Consider the following 18227-nt stretch of genomic DNA (forward strand, 5'->3'; position numbering starts at 1 on the left):
CACAGAATTTCTGTGACTAAAAGATGATTTCCTCAGTATGTTGAGGTATAATACTAGGTTTAAATGCTGAATAGGCTACACTGAACCACTGAGGAAACTGGAAATATGCGAATAAGGCCGCTGGTACACAGGCTAGTAAGCTGATGGGAGCTGCAATCCATTCCACTTTGTGAGAAAGGACTATATAAAGGGAAGTACTAAACGCTGCAAACATAGTTGCTATTGAAAAAAATAAAGAGATAAAACCGAAGGTGAATAATTTGAAAGATCTGACAGCATTTTCTTCTGAATAGTCTGAATTGAATATGCATATAAACATTAGCAATGAAGTGGATGAAGAGAAGAATGCCAGAGCGTCTGATACTGCAAAAATCATAAATGAAATTCGATTTAAATAGATCGGGATCCCTTGATCCTGGGTATTGCCCCCTGGCACAGTAAAAGCAGCCGCGAAAGCAACTGTGATGACAAGTGTTGGTACGACCATGCATGATGAAGCTATAGTTTTCATCCATCCATCCGCATCCTTGGCAAGCTCCTTGTGCTCATTGTAAAATTTCATTCTCGGAGTATACCCATCAAGGTTTCTCATTTCTCGGTATAATGGTTGGACAATCTTTTCTACATCCTGCGAAGAATTCAGAAACAAAAGATAGAATTTAACTCAATGGTATTTTCCTAGACTGTAAAGTTTAGAGTTCCAATCCCACTTAGAACCAAGTGAACAAAAAGTCTTAAAGAATGTAAAGGATGACGAAACAGTTGAATTTGGAAGGGAATCCAAAAATGCATATGTATAACCTTAAACCATTGCATATCCGAATGCATTTTCAGAGCAGCGCCAGAATTCTTATCTGATGGAGTACCCCGGATCTCATCTGATGGTTGCATTCTCGCAGCTAAATGCAACATGTTTTCTCTGTAATTGTCTCTTGACGAGGCAACAAGATGATGCTTATTTTGCGGACTCAGTTCATTTAGGAGAGAGAAAATAAACTTATGGCGGTGAATTATTGCCAAATGAAAAATGTTCCTTCCATCACGATCAACAAACCAAACTGATTCAGGGTAGGCCTTTATAATCTCCACAACCACTTCATAAATCCCCAATCTAGCAGAAGTGTGTAGTGGATTTTGCAGTAGCATGCGAGTTTCTGAGGGTCTTGCGTCTAAAGTTTCCGTAATCAAGAGTCTGAGTAGCTCTAATGCTAGAATGTGCTTCAACTTTGTATTCTTTGTGTTGTGTAGAAACCCAAATTTCTTTGATTCTTTTTGGTATTCTTTTGAACTGTCAGCTATACTTTCCAAATCTCCACCTCGAGGGACGCCATCTGAATGTACCGAAGCAACTGCAATGAGAGACCAACTCTTGTTAGTACTGAGAATGCATAGCGCTGCTGCCACATGAATAAATTACAAAAATGGCTTAAAATTGTGAAACGAACATCGATACAATAAGCGATCACAAAACCCAAGCTTGCTTCCACTTGGAAATGCATGAGGGTTATTTGCCAACGTCGCCAAGGCAGTTGTCCCTTCATAATCTCTTTCAATAGCTAATTTGGGATATCTCCGTAGTACATCAAGGGCCATATCTGCAAAAGGAAATAGACGTTGAGATCATTGGAAAGGGAAAAATGGCTTCCCTGCAAATATTTGGATGAAAAGGGAGTTGCAAGAGATAATAAGTGATTCACAATTAATTAGCACTACAATTAAGAATCCTAACTTTGCTAAATTGACTTTTGAAGATGATACCGACCATAGAAATCAGCAATTATTAAAAGATTGACAAGTCTGACGCCATGTTTGCCTGAGAATTCACTTAGATCTGTCACTGACAAAAGATAGGAAACTGCTTCCTTTTGGCAAAATTGGGCAGCATAATGAAGTGGGTGACTGCCATATCTGTTTTCTATATCCAGCACCGCTCGATTCTTTGTCACCAAGATCCTTATTGCTTGAACATTTCCAGCAATAGCAGCATAATGAAGAGGTGTTTCACCATGAATATTTGCCGCTACCAAGAAATCTGCAGGCATTAAATCTACAAGCATCTGTATGAATCTTATGGATGAGCGACCTTTGCCAATTGCAACATGAAGAGTAATCTCTCCGATGCCTGAAATCATAGCAGTTACTGCACCAGGATCATCACAAAAAATTCTACTTGCAGCTTCCCAATCACCTCTCAGTGCAGCTTTATACAGTGGCAAGTAGGACCGTCTTTCTCTCTCTGTCAAGAGCTAATACATATTAAAGAAGAATTCAAAGCAAATATGTTTGGATTACACAAAACTTACCCTCTTCAATCGCTTGGGATTGCTTATTTGAATCATTGTCACTGGAAACTGGGAATTGGCTTTGATCCATTGGTGTCTGGTTTTGTAGTTTTCAGCTTCCGTAGTTTTTTTTTTTTTGTTTCAAGACACAGCAATTCTGAAAATCCTAAAACGTGTACTGAGCAAGATAAAATGTATGATAGAGCAATATGTGTAGGCTTAATATATATATAAATGACAAGCCCATGTTATATTTTCTTGTTTAATCTTAAAAAATCTAATGTATATTTGTAAACTGTAATAAAAAAAAAAATAGTAAGGCGATAATGTGCAAGAATAATCGGACAACTTGAAAATAATTTACTTGATTTATTTATTTATTTTTATTTAATGAGTATTAAATTTAGAGTGAGGATTGAGTAAATTAGATATTAATTTAATTTTTAATACAAATTTATATAAATAATTGAGTTATTTTATACATAAAATTATTAGTAAGTTAATATTATAATTCATTTACTTGTAATCTTCTAATTTAATTTAAAATTATTTATTTTTATAAAAAAAATGACCTCTTACTTTATAATTTAGTGATTATTAATGATTCATTATTATCTCTATTAAATAAAAAAATATAACTTCAATTAATTTTATTTTATTTTATTAATTTCTTTTTGCAGCCGGGTCCCATTGCCAACTAGATTTGGGCAGTTGCTGGGTCATTGTATTCACATTTGATGGTCATTTTTTAAACCTTGAGTCATTTTTTAATTGATTTCATTAATAAATTAAAAAATGGCTTTCCTCAGAAGTCATTTTTTATTTTTTTGATTTATTCAAAACGGATATGGCTATTTCGCACGAGTGGATTGACCTTTGATGTGCAAATAATAAATTATTTTATGTAATTTTCCACTTTCCATTTAAAATTTTTATTTTTATAAGATGGAAATTTTTATCATAACGAATTTCTTGGCCATGAATATTTCTATATTAACCAAAAAATTTTGCTTTATATTGTTTAAATGAGTTTTTTTTTTTTTTTTTTTTAAATAAGAGCTTGATACTAATGATCAAAGAAACTGAGAGTCAAACAACAAAATATCAAGCGCTGCAGGAGGAACATCCTCCATCCGAATAATAAACGTGATCTTCCTTCCTTAGGGAAGGCCCCGTTTGTTTGCCTTTATTAATCTTGTAATTTTCAACAACTGTAGGTTTCCGATTAAGGCATGTAGACTCGTCCACCAATTTCACCTCTTACGGGTAAGGCCAACTTCAGCAGTGCAGGATTCAATTATTTATAGAAAAAGGTTAAAGTGGTAAAAGAAAATATTTCGAATTATCAGTTAGAGTTGTTGACAAGCAACGACTTTATTCTCTGTGCAATCTATGCAGGAATAATTAATGTCCTTTAAGTAAAATTAAAAAAAAAATAATAATTATCACCTATGTATTATAATATTCTAATACCATCTTTCTCTACATTGAGCTGCTAGTAGGTCTTTTAAAAAGGTAAATAATACTAATGAGCTTTCAGCTTTAGTTCGGTTGATTAAAATTATCTACAAGAGATTTTTAGTTTAAATTTTATTCGAAATCAAATTAAAAGAAAGAAATAATAAATAATTGCAAGTACGTCAAATTTTTTTTCGCAACTGCAGCTCTTCTATTCTTCCTTGTTCTCATTTCAAAGAATAAACCCAAGTAAAAAACTAAAAATTCAGTTTTAAAACTCAATATCTTACTTAAATCAGTTCCCAATTATCCTTCAATATTTTTCTGGAAAAAAAAGACAAATGCTAAACCCAGAAGCCTAGGCAAAGCATAATACTGAAAGACAGAGGATTGAACATATTCTTTACTACTCTTGGAAGGTTGGCACTTGGCAGTTCAAAGTCTTAATAGTTTTTGTTCAAAAGGATTTATTTATGTTTAGACTTTATAAAAAGCATCGCAAGAACTGAAGAAAGGAGCGTTGATGTCTTGAATTATTTGGCGGTAGAAGAACAAACATACTCTGCCGCAGCATAAACAGAATATAAGTTGCTATTCTGATTCAAGCAAGGCCATTAAAAAAATAAAACCAACTTTTAATTTATTTTTAATATTGTAAGTTCTCGAATATTAATATAAATAAAATAAAATTTAAAAAAGACTGTATTAGGCCATTCGACCAACGGTCTTTCCCAGATTAGCAGATTCATTGTAGATTGCGTTGGGTTATGATTGGGCCTAATTGGGCCAGAGTCAGGTGAGAGTAGTGCAGGGCCAGAATTTTTCGGGGTTGGCAAATACAAGCGCGGGGGCGTATAAAGGATAACGCCAAGCAACGGGAATATGTTATATCAGTTTTTATCCATATCAATGTTGTTATTTTTCCCAACTGTAAATCTTATCTCTTAGAGTTTAATATCCTATATATTCAGCTGTAACACTTTCTCAAATATATAGAAAAACCTTCATACACTTTACAGATCCTGGGTATTGCCCTCTGGAACAGTAAAAGCAGCCGCCAAAGCAACTGTGATGACAAGTGTTGGTACGACCATGCAGGATGAAGTTATAGTTTTCATCCATCTGCATCCTCGGCAAGATACTTGTGCTCATTGTAAAATTTCATTATAGGGGTATCCCCATCACGGTTTCTCACTTCTCGGTATAATGGTTGGACAATCTTTTCTACATTCTGCAAAGAATTCAGAAACAAAAGATAGAATTTAACTCAATGGTGTTCTCCTAGACCTTAGAGTTCCAATCCTACTTAGAACCAAGTGAACAGAAAAAAAAAAAAAAAAAATTAAAGAATGGAAAGGATGACGAAACAGTTGAATTTGGAACGGAATCCAAAAAAGTATATGTATGACCTTAAACCATTGCATATCCGAATGCATTTTCAGAGCAGCACCAGAGTACTTATCTGATGGAGTTGCGATATCTGCAAAAGGAAATAGACGTTGAGATCATTGGAAAAGGAAAAATGGCTTCCCGGTAAATATTTGGATAAAAAGGGAGTTGCGATAGATAATAAGTGATTCACAATTAATTTTGTTGATCAACTCATATTTTAGTCCAACTCGATTCGTTATTCTTTATCAGTATTATGATTAAAATATTTCTTCCAATTAGAATTAGTTTATTAGAGCTAATTATAATAATTTAAATAATTATGTAATTTTACGAATTAGATTCCATTTGAAATTGTAATTGAGAAGTCAAAAATGGTTTTTTTTATGAAAGTAATATTTTAAATATTAAAAACAGTTTTCTTGATTAAATTATTTTAAAGTTTTTATGATTGTAATATATCAAATTTAACTTTAAATTAATTTTTAACAGTATCTTAATAATATATTCAAGAATTTGTTTTTTTTTTAACTGAAATTTTAATAATAATATCAAATAAACCCTTATTAATTTAAGGGATGACAAAATAGCAATACTACACGTACTTACCTTAAAAAGCAAAACTAAATAAATAAATAAAAGTCCTAAAAGTATCTAATTTTACACTGAAGTCTTAAAAGTTAAAACAATTAAATTTTAGAATATTATTTATCAAATTAATGTAATATATTCCACAAATACAGAAATTCAAAAATTTTGATAATGTGGTTTGCCATTGCCTATATACTTTTAGTTTTTTTTTTTTGTATAAATTTAATATCTTTTATTACACTTTATTTTTTGATATTTTATTTTTACTACAATTCTTAAAAAAAATTAATTTTAATATAATTACATTTTAATCCTTAAATTATTATATCAGAAAATAATTCAAATTCTTAAAATTTAAGACCTATATTGCTACTTTTGTGAATATCTTTAAAGATTAATTTTAGAAGATTTTCTTTTCTTAATTAACTCAAATGCAAATTGAGAGGAAAGGGGGTGGATTACCTAAAACTCATTATAAATAATTGCACATAAGGTTTGTAAACATTTCTAGCTTGTTAAAACAAGCACCTAAATATAAGACGCATAAGTGCATAATCACACAATATAAAAAAAAAGAAGAAGAATATATATAAAATTTATATAATTCGATTGTAAGGTTTATGTTCACAGAGCAAGATGAGAAAAAAATTGTATTAAAATGAAAAAGAGTACTTTTAAATCTTAATCTCAATGTGTTTTCTAAATTTTTCACAACGCTACTATAAAAAGCTTGAGCTTATCAATTCATGACTTTACTATCACTATAGATCTTACAAAATATTTCAATTGAATCACAAAACTAAACTTTTGCTTAGATTGCAACATGTATGGATAACACGATTATAACACAAGAAGCAAGGGAGTGAACCAAATGGCAGATGCAGCAGGCCCAACAATCTATATTCTGTGAAATGGGTCGAGTACTCATGGCTAATCAGCTCGTTAAACTGAAATACCAAGCCTAGTAGATAGAAAGAGGTCCAACAAGCCTAACATAATTTTCTTTGAAAAGGCATAAACTGATTTTTATAATATATTAATTTTCTTTGAATACTAAATATTACTTCGTATTTTAATTTTAACTGATTAAATATATTGTAATCAAAACAGAATTATTGCATTAAAATTCTTAATTATTGTTTAGATCTCGTCTATTTTGTATGAAATTTGTTAATTTTATATTTAAAATTCAATTTTTATATTTTAATTTACATAAATAAAGTTTAGAAATGAAAATAAAAAATCCATGTGAAACAAAAATAACTCTCACAACATGCAAACAGAATTCTATATCAAAGAGTAAATCTGGCCACAAACTCTAACTCCTTGGCGCATTCTTTTACTTAAAGTAGTCGGTTAGTGTCAGATTTAGAAATTTTTTTTTCCGTCAATATATAAAAAATAAAAAATAAATTTCATCTTATAATTAAACTCAATGAAATTTAATACCTTAAAGTTTATAAAAAAAACTTATATTATTATTAATATTATTAAATGCATACCAGTAAAATTTTAAAAGTAATTGAATTGATAAACTCATTTTATATAGGTATGTTAGCCTAGTTTTGCATCCATTTTATCTTTTTAATTTAGTAATTTTATATTTTTAGTATTTATTTTAGTTAATTTATTAATTTTGGTTGCTTTACATTTGATTTTTATAATTTTAATATTTTTTACATGTTTTAATATGATTTTAAGGCAAAAAGATATATATGTGAGAAATTCAAAATGATTTGGAAACTTAAAGTTGTGAGAAAAATGAAAAAAAATATGCCTAATAAAACATACCAAACGAGATTTTCAAGGGTCTTAACATGTTTCATGTAACACCCTCATGTTAAGTAGTCCGTACATTCTACTGTGCCAATTACTAAGGTCTATCCGGATAGCTAGAATGTTTAGAACTAAACTTAAATTACATAGAGAAGTCATAAATAATATTGATAAAGATAAAATGAATGTGGATAAAAATAAAAGAAATGAAGCACAAATGGGTTAAATGAGCCGATGCCCTGGCTATAAGTGATCGACCCGGGAAGTGATTGCGAGTTCAGTTGCTACCTAAATTCATGTGGGACCCTATGACACCCCAGGCCCAGGAATAATTGTGAAACTATTGGGAACTAAAAAACCATAGAAAAGAAAAGAGAATAAGTTCAAATAAGTGAATCAGAGCTTAAAGACTCATCAGACAATATTAAAAAGATAGAGTAGAACCGATGAGGGGCATTTTCGTTAATTCACCCCTAGAGGTGACCTTTGATCTAAATGTCCATTAAAATGTAAGAAATTAAAATATTGAAAAAGGGATTAAAGATAGAGAGGTGTAGGGAATGAAAAAGGAAAAGAAAAGAAAATTTCAATTTTAATGAATTTATGATTGCATCAAATTATATAGACATTTAATGTTAACATGCATTGCATTTTGTTAGTATTTAGTATCCTTTTATATTTATTTTTATATGTTTTCATTATTATTTTAGAAAACATGTTAATCCAACTCAATTCATTGATTTTTATATTTTATCATGTGTTTTTATGTGGTTCTAGAATCAAAGATGAATTTGAAAGACATATGGAGGTCAAAACATGAAGAATACAGGGCCAAAAGCAGTACACGGGCCATGTAACCTGCCCTGTGTAACTTCCTGGACCCCTCCTGGACCTCGTGTAACTTCCTGGACCCCGTGTAACTCTCTGGACTGAAGAAAACTTGAAAAATGAAGTGGCAGAAATTTACACAGGGCGTAGGCTCTTTATTCTAGAGTTATGGTGTAGCACTCTCAATTTCATTATGGATCTGGTTTGATTTTATTTAATACATTAGGTATTTTATTCTTTGATTCAATCTCTTGTAATCTTAATGCATGCTATATATTGGTATCCACTTAGTATTGATTACAGATATTAATTGAAGGACTAAAAGGTGAAGGTTAATATTAGAAAATTAGGATTTTGAACCTAGGAAATCTGGCTTAGAGATAGGCTGATGACCTTTGTGAAGTTCCAAAATTAATCAAAGACCTTAAAGGGTTTTAATTAATTTAATCACCACGAAAGTAGAGTTTATGTTACTTAAAATACACCTTGAGTGCCTTGAGAGAGGATTTAAGATAACTTAGGATTAATTTCCATCAAAGTAATCTCCCAATTATTGAATAAATTAGATTGATTTTATAATTGATTGAAGTGTGAACCCCTAGCTCTAGAATGCCTTTGTCCATTAATATTCAAGTTTAGTTAATTATTTAGATTTTATTTCTTTTAATTTAGATCTAATTATTATTTCTATACAATTCGATCGTCTAGATAATTAAAATCACTATAGTTTGATACTCGATATGGTCCTCGTGGGAACGATACTATATTCATCACTATATTACTTGTTAGCGATCCGTGCACTTGATGTGGTTGTAAAACCAACAAACAAGTTTTTGGCGCTGTTGCCGGGGACCGATGCTTGATATTGAATGATTAGTGATTTGATTACTCTAGACATTCTTATTTCTTTTATAGTTTATTTCTTATCTAATTTTATTTTTACTTGTTTTTCTTGTGAGGATCATTAAGATGTTTCACCAACAAGTCTTCACAAGCTTTATTCAACAACACAATGAACCTTTTCACGATACTTGGAGAAGATTTAATGAATTGGTAGAGCAATTTGCTAACCATAATCTTTCAAATTATGAACTCAGTCTCAATTTCTACAATGGTTTGAATGAAGCAACAAGAAATTGGGTAGATTATGGAGCTTGGGCTACTGGTGATCATGTTCTTCAAAGAGACCATAAGGATGCCATTCACTTATTGAATGACATGGCAGATTTTGATTACCATTGGTATTAGGATCCTTCACTGCAGGGTTGGAGTCATCAATATCCCCCATACATTTATCAGCTTAACATTCTACACCAACCATTTGAGCTATAATTAGAGAAGAGAGTGGGACTTAAAGAGGCGATAGCTCCATTGGAAAATTTTGACAACCTTATGATGAACAATGAGCTATCACTCTAGGAGGAGGAAACAAATGAACAAAGTTAGGAGAATGAAGAAGCTTCATTGGAATTTGAACCTATAGAAGAAGTTGAGCCTGAAGAATAAAATTCTTTTGAAGATGACTTACCAGTAGAATTTCCACAAAAAAAGGAGTTACTTGAAGAAGAAGTGAAACCTAAAGTTAAAGAAAACAACTCCTTTATTGTTTGAGGGTCATTTGAAGAGTGCTTACATGAAGATAGATCAGAGGTGAAGGTGGTAGATGAAGAGATTGATAAGACTATCAACTTGAGCTCATTAAAGATGTTTACACATATACCACCAGAAGACTCTTTTCTATCATGAACACCTCCTACATCATCATATATCCTCCATGAGCTAAAGTAGCCCTCATCCCAAGCATATCACTCTAAACCATGTGTTGTTCATGCAATGTGCAATCCTATTTCAAATCTTGCCAATCTTGAGGGTACCACAAATCAAGACCCATATGTGGTGTTACATGACAACTACTATGGGCGAAAACTGCTTTTTGATCAGTAATTCTAAAAGGGGTCAAGCTAATGACCTTAAATTAGCGCTTCTTGGGAGGCAACCCAAGTTTTAAATTTAATCTTTGTATTTGTCTATTTCTTTTGTTTTATCACCCTCCCAAACTTGATTTTGATGTTTTTTCACTTTGTAGGTTCAAGAAGCACTTAAAATGAGCAAAGGGGATCAAACTCACAAATCTTCAAGGGAAGGCACACTTCAAGGGGGTGTATTCTATATCCATAGCTTTTCCTTATTATTACATTTATGATGTTGCTCTTGACTTGATTATGATATCTTGATGACATTGAGGACAATGTCAAATTTGAGTTTGGGGGTGCATTTCATACATTGCATTCATATATTGTATTTCATTACCTTATTATATCTATATTATATTTGTGTATCACAAATCCAAAAAATTTTTGCAACTTTTGAAAATTCTAGACTTTTTCAAAAGGCTTTTAACTTAGAATTATAACTAAAACTTTGATGAGCTACTGATTGGACTCTCTGGGAAAGAGGAATGAATGTAACTGGATAGGCAAAAAGGCTTCAATATGTTGTTTGTGAAAAGCTAAATCACCTAAGTGGAGTTAAACTAGTTAAACCCCTTCATAACCATTAATTTGTCAAATTGAACTTGCAAAATTGGGAAAAAAATTTTGAAATACAAATAAACCTAAAAATGCCTCAACAGCTCTAGAACATGTCTCTTGGATCTATCAAGGAGAAATCCTAGCATATGCATGATGAAAATATGATTAAGGCATTCTTTGATATAGTCTCACTAAGCCTTAGCCACCCCTAATTAAAATATATATCCCTTGCAGTCAACTTAAAGCCTATATTTATTTCTTAGGATTTATTGCTTACCCATATTATTTACCTAGCCCCTAGCCTAAACACCTACCTTACCCTTTTGAGAAAGCTAAATGCATAAGTAAAAAGTATATTAAGTGTAAAAAAAAGAAAATAGAGAGAGGATGTAGAACTCAAGAAAGAGTGTAAGTATGTAATTGAAATCAAATCAAAATTTGCCTTTCTAACCCAGTAAAAGCAATGAGTTTGGGGGAGAGGACAAAAGGGACATAAAAAAAAAAGGAAAAACAAAAAAAAGAGAAAGAAGAAGTCCCAAGATAAGAATCATGAAAGCATGCTTGGCACTATAAAAAATCAAAAGCCCCTTTTCTCCATACAAAATCAGTAGAATAAACTTAGTATACTTGGTATTTTATGCATACATGCTATCCTTATATTTGCATTCCCTAAAAACCTTTCATTGGAAATCAAGTCATTATCCCTTTAGCCCCATTACAACCCTTTTAAAGACCTTTTGATCTTTTAAAAAGTGTATGCTACATTAGTGAAGATAAAAAATTGAGATATGCCTATGGAGTTAGAATTGAATCACTTCACTACAATTACCCTCAATAGAGGTAAATTTGGGGGAGTAAGTGTTTCTCAAGTCTATCCTGATAAAACAGATTATTTGTGACTTTTTAATGGCTTTGCATAGAGGAATAATTAGTTGAAGCACCATAAAGGGAGTGAGGTTCTAGCAGGCAACTGTTGAGGTCCTTATGCCTTGAAAGTGGGAATTGGTATAAAGGTTGAAGAGTGTCTAATTATGTGCAAGTTAAGTTTTCTGTTATATTTCTAAGTACCCCAATGAGTTTTTATAAAGTTTTAATTTGCTTGAGGACAAGCAAATGTTTCAGTTTGGGGGTATTTGATTGCATCAAATTATATAGACATTTAAGGTTAACATGCATTGCATTTTGTTAGCAGTATCCTTTTATGTTTATTTTTATATTTTTTCATTATTATTTTAGAAAACATGTTAATCCAATTCAATTCATTAATTTTTATATTTTATCAGGTGTTTTTATATGGTTCTAGAATCAAAGATGAGTTTGGAAGAGATCTGGAGGTCAAAACGTGAAGAATACAGGGCCAGAAGCAGTACACGGGCCGTGTAACCTGCCCCGTGTAACTTCCTGGACCCCGTGTAACTCTCTGGACTGAAGAAAACTTGAAAAATGAAGTGGCAGAAATTTACACAGGGTGTATATCAGTACACGGCCCGTGTAAAGTCCCCTGACAGTAATTCTAATACGACTTTTCTTGCTTCCAACTCGACCCGGATGGACTCCTAATGTTTCTAGGACTCTGAAATTAGGGTTTTTATACCAGATATAAATATAACAAGTCAAGAATTGAGGGAGAGAGAGAGTTTACATTGAGCCAATTTTTACATTCAAGGAGGCACATCAACATTAAGGGAGGCAAGGGAGAAACAAAATCTGCAAGATTGCCAGAAGGGATTTTCAGCTGAAGTTCCAAAAGTCTAAGGCTGCAATTCACCTTCTGGGTTCTTTCACTCTATTTTCTTCTCATGTCTTCTCTTTATCTTTTTATAATCTTAATTGTAAAACTCACCATGGGTGAGTAGGCTCTTTATTCTAGGGTTAGGGTGTAGAGATTGTAATTCTCCTTCTGGGTTATTTCACTCTATTTTCTTCTCATGTCTTCTCTTTATCTTTTTATAATCTTGATTGTAAAACTCACTATGGGTGAGTAGGCTCTTTATTCTAGGGTTAGGGTATAGCACTCTCAATTTTATTATGGATCTGGTTTGATTTTATTTAATACATTGGGTATTTTATTCTTTGATTCAATCTCTTGTGATTTTAATGCATGCTATGTGTTGGTACCCACTTAGTATTTATTACAGATATTAATTGAAGGACTAAAAGGTAAAGGTTAATATTAGAAAATCGGGATTTTGAACCTAGGAAATCTGACCTAGAGATAGGCTAATGACCTTTGTGGAGTTCCAAAATTAATCAATGACCTTAAAGGGTTTTAATTAATTTAATCACCACGAAAGTAGGGTTTAGGTTACCTAAAATACACATTGAGTTCCTAGAGAGAGGACTTAAGATAACTTAGGATTAATTTCCATCAAAGTAATAATCTCTTAATTATTGAATGAATTAGATTGATTTTATAATTGATTGAAGTGTGAACCCCTAGCTCTATAATGCCTTTGTCCATTAATATTCAAGTTTAGTTAATTATTTAGATTTTATTTCTTTTAATTTAGATCTAATTATCATTTCTATACAATTCGATTGTCTAGATAATTAAAATCACTATAGTTTGGTACTCAACACGGTCCTTGTGGGAACGATACTCTACTCATCACTTTATTACTTGTTAGTGATCTGTACACTTACGGTGGTTGTAAAACCAGCAAATAATTTATGACATAAACATGACATAATAAATAATTATAATTTAAATAAGTTAAAAATTGAGATTTTATCTACATAAAATAAGACAAAAACTAAAAAGAAATCTCATCTTCTTCCACCTTCCATTGTTGTCGTCTCCCATAGTTCCCTTTTCCTCCTCCATTTTTCATCCTTTCAAGCTCAAAATCTCCTTGAAATCTCTCTTATTTTCTATAGCCACTTAAGTAAAAACTTTATAATTGAGTGTGAAAAGAAGATTGGGAACAAAAAAAATCAAGACAACTTGAAGATTGAGAGACAAAATCTGCTCAACAAAGGTAAGTCTTCTTTCTAGTTAAATTGATTTTGTATGCATGGAATTAAGAGTGAATAAGAGGGAATTACATGAGAAATTGAAAGAAACATTCATGAAGGGAAGACCATGAATTTCGGCCAGCTTTAGGGATGTTAGGGTTGAAGTGTTTTGATATAATTGGTGATAAATTTTAGCTTATGTGGTGTTATATGTATGATTTGAGTAGTGATTTGTATGGGAATTTCATGAATTGTTAAATTGGGAGGATTAGGGTTAGTGAAAATTAGGATTTCAGGAAATGTTGACCAATTGGTGTTTAGAATTCTTAATTATGATCATTTAGTGTGTTTTGAATTGAGAATTAGTGTGAATTGATGAATAGAATTGAGAAAGTGAGGGTTGTTGGATTGCTGGATTTTTGGACCTCTGAGTCCAGTATGCTTTTAGGGTTATAAGTAGAGCTAGGCAGCTCCAATTGGTGTGAGGCCAATTGAAAAAGAAATTTAAGACCTAAAGCCACATTTTTCATGAAGAAACCTTGCCCAAAAATTGACCATAAGTTGGTCTAAAAATTGCTTGAATCCGGAATTAGTGTTCTGGAACTGGGTAGAAATGATCAAATAAACAATAAATGTTCAAATGGCCATAACTTACTCTAGGAAGGTCATAATGACCTGATTCTTGAACCATTGGAAAGGTTAGACATAGGAGCACATTTTTCATGAAGATCATGAGCTCAAATTCTGACTCTAACCCTATTAATTTGCTAGAAAATTTTAGGTCAACAAATCTAACCAGAACCAAAACTGACCTGAAATCCTGGACAAATGACCATTCGATCAATTTTGGAAAAAATGCCATAACTTGGTCCACAAAACTGCAAATGCAATGAAACCAAAGCTTAAACATCTATAAGACCTAGAACGACAACTTTGATGTTTTGACCAGAACTCAAAACCAATTGCAACTTAGAGAAATTGCTAGGACAATTTAGGGATTCCAATTCTGGAAATTCCTGCACCTGGTCAAATTGACCACTTGATACCCGAATGGTAAATTGACCATAATTAGAGCTACACAACTCCAAATTAAGTGATTCAAATTGAAAACAAAACTTAACACATAAAGGAACAACTTTTATTGAGATCATATCATTAAATGAGGACTAGAACTAGGTTGAAATTGGGTTTCAAAATCAGGGCATAAATCTGTCCAAAATCCAAACTCTTTAAAATTGCCTAAGTAACTTAGGCATTCATTAGGTATTTAAGTAATTAGTTATTAGTGATAATTGAATTAAGTATTAAGACTTGTCCATTGTGTGTTTTCAGTAGAGAAAGAAATATCAAAAGACAAGGAGAAGTTGAATTAAGTAAGAAGAAGAATATGCACAACAACCATTTCCTTTTTTATTTTCAAATTGAATTTTGTTTTGAATGAATTGTATGAATGGTTTATGACCTTTGTTGCATTGAATTCTTAATTGAGAAATTATGTGTTGTTAGCCCATTTTTGGGTAATTGTTTTGAATGAAATATAAATATGAGTTGACAAATATATTTGATGAATGGAAAATTTCTGAATATGGTTTGAAACCACAGTTGACATGCCTACGTGTTTTGTATTCCTCACTAACTTGCCTAGTGAGACGAATCGGAATTATATTCCCTCTCTGGCTGAAGTGTTGAGGTGTGTGTTAGTTGAGGACGAATTAAATGAGTACTCATATATGTGCTAGCTAGCCCTTGTATTCCCCATTAGCTGTCACGACCCAACCTATGGGCCGGACCGGCACTAGGACCTGGGCCAGCCTAAAGCCCCCGAGGCCCGTAGTAAGCCTTAACTATTCATTAACCCAACTCTAAGGCCCATTTGGGCCCAATTTCAAGAAAACAAACGGACAGAGTCCGGCCATAAAATGGACTTTCCAACGGGGAGTTTTTGACTCACCCGACCTGTAAACACAATAAATACTCAATTGGGGAGCTCAGCTCACCCTCCACATACTCATCAACATAAAATAAATGGGAGCTCAGCTCCCTCATCCAATCCATCAACATGCATAACATATTTAAGTTTACAGGTCCAACATAATAATAATATTACAGACCAAATTCAAATAATTACTGCTAACACATGCGGAAATTCTAGGAGTAATTAAAATTACACAATATTGATAAACAACCTGCGAGGTAAAAAGGCAGGTTAACCCAGAACAAAATATCCTCCTGTGGCCTGTAAAAATTTTTGAACAGGAGTGAGCGTTCGACTCAGAGAGTAAAATATCAATCTTAACTATAATCTCTATAACTATCTAAATCTCATGCAACCTGTGGAATGAAATGCAACATCAACATCATATTCACATCATGGCATCAAAAAGGTAATTTGGAGCACTCACACACCCTGTAACATCATTCATAGTATATGGGGTGATCCCCTATCTGACTCTCTTAAATCCAATCTGGTGCCAGCGAAGAACTCAGCTCGGACTTCCACTTAAATACCAAATCGGGGTCCCAGCGAAGAACTCAAGCCGTGTCTACCCCGAAGGACCGGGTCCCAGCGAAGAACTCAAGCCGTGTCTACCCGTCCTATCCATAGTCCACACCACATCACACGCACGCCAACGCACGCTGCTTGCTCCAAATTACGCAACACCATTCATGGCACTTTATGATTATGAATGCAACATAAATCGTGCCTAGAGTTTAACTACATAAATATATGCATATAAGTGATGCATGGGCATGCTTGAACATATAATAATATCGAAATTATAATTAAAATTAATATTTTACTCACAGACTTGACGACAAATCACTGTGGTGGCTGGGCGGAGGAAGAAGGCTGTCCCGGCTCACCTGACAATCATATTACAATCATTTAATACAAATGACTCAATATAAATCAAGAAAAGACCCAAATACGTCCTAAGTCGTGTAGAAAATCCGTGAGTCCCCTATACCTAGGACCTAACCAACTGAAAAAGGGTTCAAAACACACTTCTATACTCACTATCCATTTATCAACAACTCAGTCATATCACACTGCCCCTCCTGGGCCCACCAAACCAATCATTCATCACAATATGTAAAATTTCAATTTAGTCCCTATAATTGACCATTTTTGCAAAAACTGCCCAAATCAACTCTAAAAATTCTAAAACTTTGCCCATGTCCTTAGCAATATTACTAAGCTATTGCAAAAAGAATCGTAATTTTCTAAGCTACCACGAATATTTTATGGATTTTTAATCCTATTTAAGCACTAGAAAATTACGAAAAAACAAGGTTCGGGTTTACCTTTGCCGATTCCGACTTGAGGGCGCTTCGGGACGTCGACAATGGGGGTAGGCAAAATCTCGGCCCAATTCGGAGACTTTTCGATGCAGTGCATCTGGCGAATTTCGCACTTGGTCAACTGTCGAATTTCCGCGAAATGAGAATACCTACACGAAGCCCATAACACGGGGGTTAGCACATAAATTTTTCAGAATTTTCTAAGCTCATTTAATGCTCGAAATTACACTGCGAAGTTTCGTGGGACCCACCGAAAAACGGTGTCGGAAAATTTCGAAATTTATGTCGTTGCGAAGCTCTCGACGAATGGAGCGTGCTGGTAGCCTCGGTTTCCTCGTGGGATTCACGGTTTTCGAGAAATCTAGCCCAAAAGTCGAAATGGGCTAAAATCTTCCCGAGCAAAAATCGGACAAACCGCTCGATGGATTTCGGCGTTCTTGGTGTCTATGGAAAGCTCTCGCCGAGTAGATGGTTTTGGACACAAGACCCGGTCCAATCGGTGGCCGGATCGGCCGGATTTGGCCGAGGAAGTCAGCAGCCTGGCGCGAGCAGGGAATCGCGCGCGTTCCCGGCGGCTGCCGGCCTGGGGACGGTGAGGCGGCCGGCGAGGGCCGAGGAGGCGGTGGTGGCGGGGAGGAGAGAGACACGAGAGAGAGAAGGAGAGCGTCGCGCGGAGGAAGAGGAAGAAAAAGAGAAGAGACTGGTCGATTCGAAATACAAAATTTTGAATTTTTACTCTGCCTCGGGACCGAAAACGAGGTCCAAAAATTCTGAAAAAATTTCGTAAAACTCAGAAAAATACGTAGACTCCAAATATATTTTTAGTTTTGCCACGTGGTCTTTAAATTAATTTTTAAAAATCAACAAAGTTTATATTTTCGGAAAATCGAACCCGATTTTTTAAAATCCGAAAAATCTCAAAAAAATTCCTAAAATTTAAATAAAATTAAAATACCAAAAATACTCATAAATAATAAAATTTGGGGTGTTACATTAGCCTTTGGTTATTGGGATGAATTGGATAAGTGTGTCATATTTTAAACTGTGTGATTTTCAGAAAATTTGTGTTTTATGGTTGTTTGAAATAAAAATTTGCCTTTTTTAAATAAATTTC

General features: G+C 33.3%; 1 protein-coding gene and 1 long non-coding RNA gene across 2 annotated transcripts; both read right to left on the reverse strand.

Annotated features, from left to right (window-relative positions):
- LOC110669448 (uncharacterized) lies at nucleotides 1–2459 on the reverse strand. Its single transcript, XM_021831130.2, has 5 exons — nucleotides 2304–2459; nucleotides 1763–2236; nucleotides 1446–1595; nucleotides 802–1349; nucleotides 1–628 (listed from the first exon to the last, which is right to left on the reverse strand). Exons 1-5 carry the CDS (start codon nucleotides 2371–2373, stop codon nucleotides 17–19), a joined length of 1854 nt encoding a protein of 617 aa, XP_021686822.2. The 5' UTR covers nucleotides 2374–2459; the 3' UTR covers nucleotides 1–16.
- Nucleotides 2460–15782: 13323 nt separating this feature from the next.
- LOC131181567 (uncharacterized) lies at nucleotides 15783–17134 on the reverse strand. Its single transcript, XR_009150101.1, has 3 exons — nucleotides 17117–17134; nucleotides 16617–16675; nucleotides 15783–16046 (listed from the first exon to the last, which is right to left on the reverse strand). It is a non-coding gene; the product is annotated as an uncharacterized LOC131181567 (long non-coding RNA).
- Nucleotides 17135–18227: the final 1093 nt, after the last annotated feature.

The sequence above is a fragment of the Hevea brasiliensis genome, chromosome 1 (genome assembly GCF_030052815.1).
Source record: "Hevea brasiliensis isolate MT/VB/25A 57/8 chromosome 1, ASM3005281v1, whole genome shotgun sequence".
In the NCBI taxonomy this organism is placed as follows: domain Eukaryota; kingdom Viridiplantae; phylum Streptophyta; class Magnoliopsida; order Malpighiales; family Euphorbiaceae; genus Hevea; species Hevea brasiliensis.

What these genes read in the sequence shown, in the direction of transcription:
- LOC110669448 (XM_021831130.2), bottom strand. Translation starts at nt 2,373, where the DNA reads ATGGATCAAAGCCAATTCCCAGTTTCCAGTGACAATGATTCAAATAAG. An exon ending in TGATCGCTTATTGTATCGAT is followed by an intron (nt 1,350 to 1,445) that starts GTTCGTTTCACA and finishes CTCTCATTGCAG; the next exon opens with TTGCTTCGGTACATTCAGAT. An exon ending in CGGATATGCAATGGTTTAAG is followed by an intron (nt 629 to 801) that starts GTTATACATATG and finishes AATTCTTCGCAG; the next exon opens with GATGTAGAAAAGATTGTCCA.